The 2,263-nt window shown below is 43.0% G+C and overlaps 1 protein-coding gene across 1 annotated transcript; it reads left to right on the top strand.

Annotated features, from left to right (window-relative positions):
* PHALS_11053 (uncharacterized protein) lies at positions 1-256 on the top strand (the record flags this gene model as incomplete). Its single annotated transcript, XM_024726579.1, has 2 exons — positions 1-54; positions 101-256. 2 exons carry the CDS (start codon positions 1-3, stop codon positions 254-256), a joined length of 210 nt encoding a protein of 69 aa, XP_024577243.1.
* Positions 257-2,263: the final 2,007 nt, after the last annotated feature.

Genomic DNA, 2,263 nt, shown 5'->3' with positions numbered 1-2,263 from the left:
ATGTGCGTTTTAGGTGATGCTGTGGATAACTCTGGGCGATCGATGATGAACAAAGTTCAGAGCCTGATTACCTCAGATTAGGTTCAAGCTGAATATAAAGAGAGGAGAAGAGCGGATAACATTAAGCGGCCTCTTCAACTATGTTGTTATCTCGAGTAACGATTTCGCATTTCTCATCAAAGAATCTGATCTACGATCATTGTGTCTTGAGGCAAACAATGATATGACTGGAAACATAGAGTTCTTTTACAAATAATGGAAAACCCTGGATAATGTAGAAGCTGAAAGCACATATTCCTTTGGTTGATCAGTAATGTTGTTGTCAATGATGATTGGTATCCACAGGAAAATCCCTTCACTTCATATAAGCCAACACATAAAGCAATCACAAGCATCAACTCCGACAACATTCTTACTATATTTATTGGGGGTTTTGAATAAAAAATGCACGAAATTGAGATGAAGACCGAACTGTTCCCTCAATGCATTACATTCTGCGAAACTAAGCAATATAAGAAACTGTCCACGAGATCGTTCAGTATTATTATTAAACCATACAAATATAAAGGAAAGCAATTTAAGGTGTATTCGCAAATAATCCTTGTGAAAACGCTGCTATGAAAAAAAACATGAAGTTTAAAAGCATTTACTGTTTTTTTCATTCAATTCCAAGCTAGCATACGTCCACAACTGATCATCTTGATAAACGTCGAACTGTGAATTCAAGATTTCATTCTCACTTTTTTTGTTGGATTATCTCTTTTCACGACGCGACGAAACGCACGAGAGATCGATGCGAAGGTCTTATACAAACCTTGAGAGTCACTTCCAAGAGGAGTAGCAAGCCAGTAAAAATATGGTCGTCGGCCTTTTAAAGCAAATGCTAGTTGTGATTTTTTCCCATGCCCGACGATCCTTCGACACAAATGAATGATAGTGGGTCATCGCCTTCGCTAAATAATTTGTCAATCGTGTCCAGAATCTGAGCACAGTAGTCATGGCATTTCTCTCGGATGAGTTGCCCTCGCTCTTGGTAATACATCAGCTTCTGTCTTTCGCGCTCCTTGAAACTAACTTCTTCGATTGCAATGGCGACTTCCGTATCACACTGTACTGCAACCATACAATTGGCGCTCCTAACAATCGTCCTTGTCGGCGAGCCACTTACGCTTTCACAAACAACCACCAACACGTGGGTTTGATCAGTTGATGGTTAACGCATTTTGTTTTTTTCAACAGCCAGTGCTGCAAACTCTTCGTCTCGTTCATCTTGTTCTTCCTCACAGTCATCATCTTGATGCATTCATTGCCGACTTTACCGTCTTCCAGGTCCTCTGCAGCTTGGTGGTCGTCTGGAAGCCACACCTCGCCCTTCCTGGCGAGAAACAGCTCCAGCTTGCTGTTAGGCAACCCAGACTCTGGATGCGCACGGGTTGCTTCCTTCAAATCATCCACATTCTCGCTCGCATCGATCTTCACAGAGAACGCACTCTCCTGCACGCCTACCACCGCGCAGAACAGCGTCAGCATGTTTCCTCTATCCATTTTCTTCCTAACTGCCGAGCGCTATGTTCCCCAGCTCTGACAACGCCCCTTCTCGATCTGACAACGCCCCCCGCCGCGAATGTCCTAACAACAAACATCTTCAAGTCAAACATCATGTGGGTTAGTAAATTGAATGATTGAAGTTGATTAAGAAAACAGAGTAGCTATCATTCACCCAATCACACAATTAGAGCTAGGGGCTAATTGGTTTGGATAACTTCCGCTACATCTAATTGGCTGAAATGAAACGATGAAATATGTAATGCAGGTGTACAAGGTGAATATATACTTTGCATACAGCGTCAAAATCAGCCAACACAGCGTCGTGCACACGCGTGATTGTGCGGCTAATCTGCTCTGTAAAAGCTCCCCATACTTGGGAGAGCAGCAGGCAATGCTTTGTTCTGCCCAAAACAAGTTAAGTCTCCACCTAAGTAAACCAGGAGGAGTTATGAAAATCCCAATCATTCGCATAACTACATAGCTACAAGCACAATACATTCACTTGGAAACTCACCTTCAAACCACCAGGTCCTTCCTTCCTATCCGTCATTTACAGCACTTTGCGCAGAAGTAGCGTATCGGGCCATCGATTCAGTTCAACAGGTTATGAGTTCATCACGACAGAATGAAAATGACATTCACAATGTGACGGACAAGAAGGAAGAGCTCACTCCAGCAGCAGTATTGCGTGGAATGCGGAAGATGACGCTACGGA

The sequence above is a fragment of the Plasmopara halstedii genome (genome assembly GCF_900000015.1).
Source record: "Plasmopara halstedii genome assembly, contig: Scaffold_526, whole genome shotgun sequence".
NCBI lineage: Eukaryota > Oomycota > Peronosporomycetes > Peronosporales > Peronosporaceae > Plasmopara > Plasmopara halstedii.
Note: the sequence above shows the minus strand (reverse complement) of the source record. Positions and strands in the feature narration are given on the sequence as shown.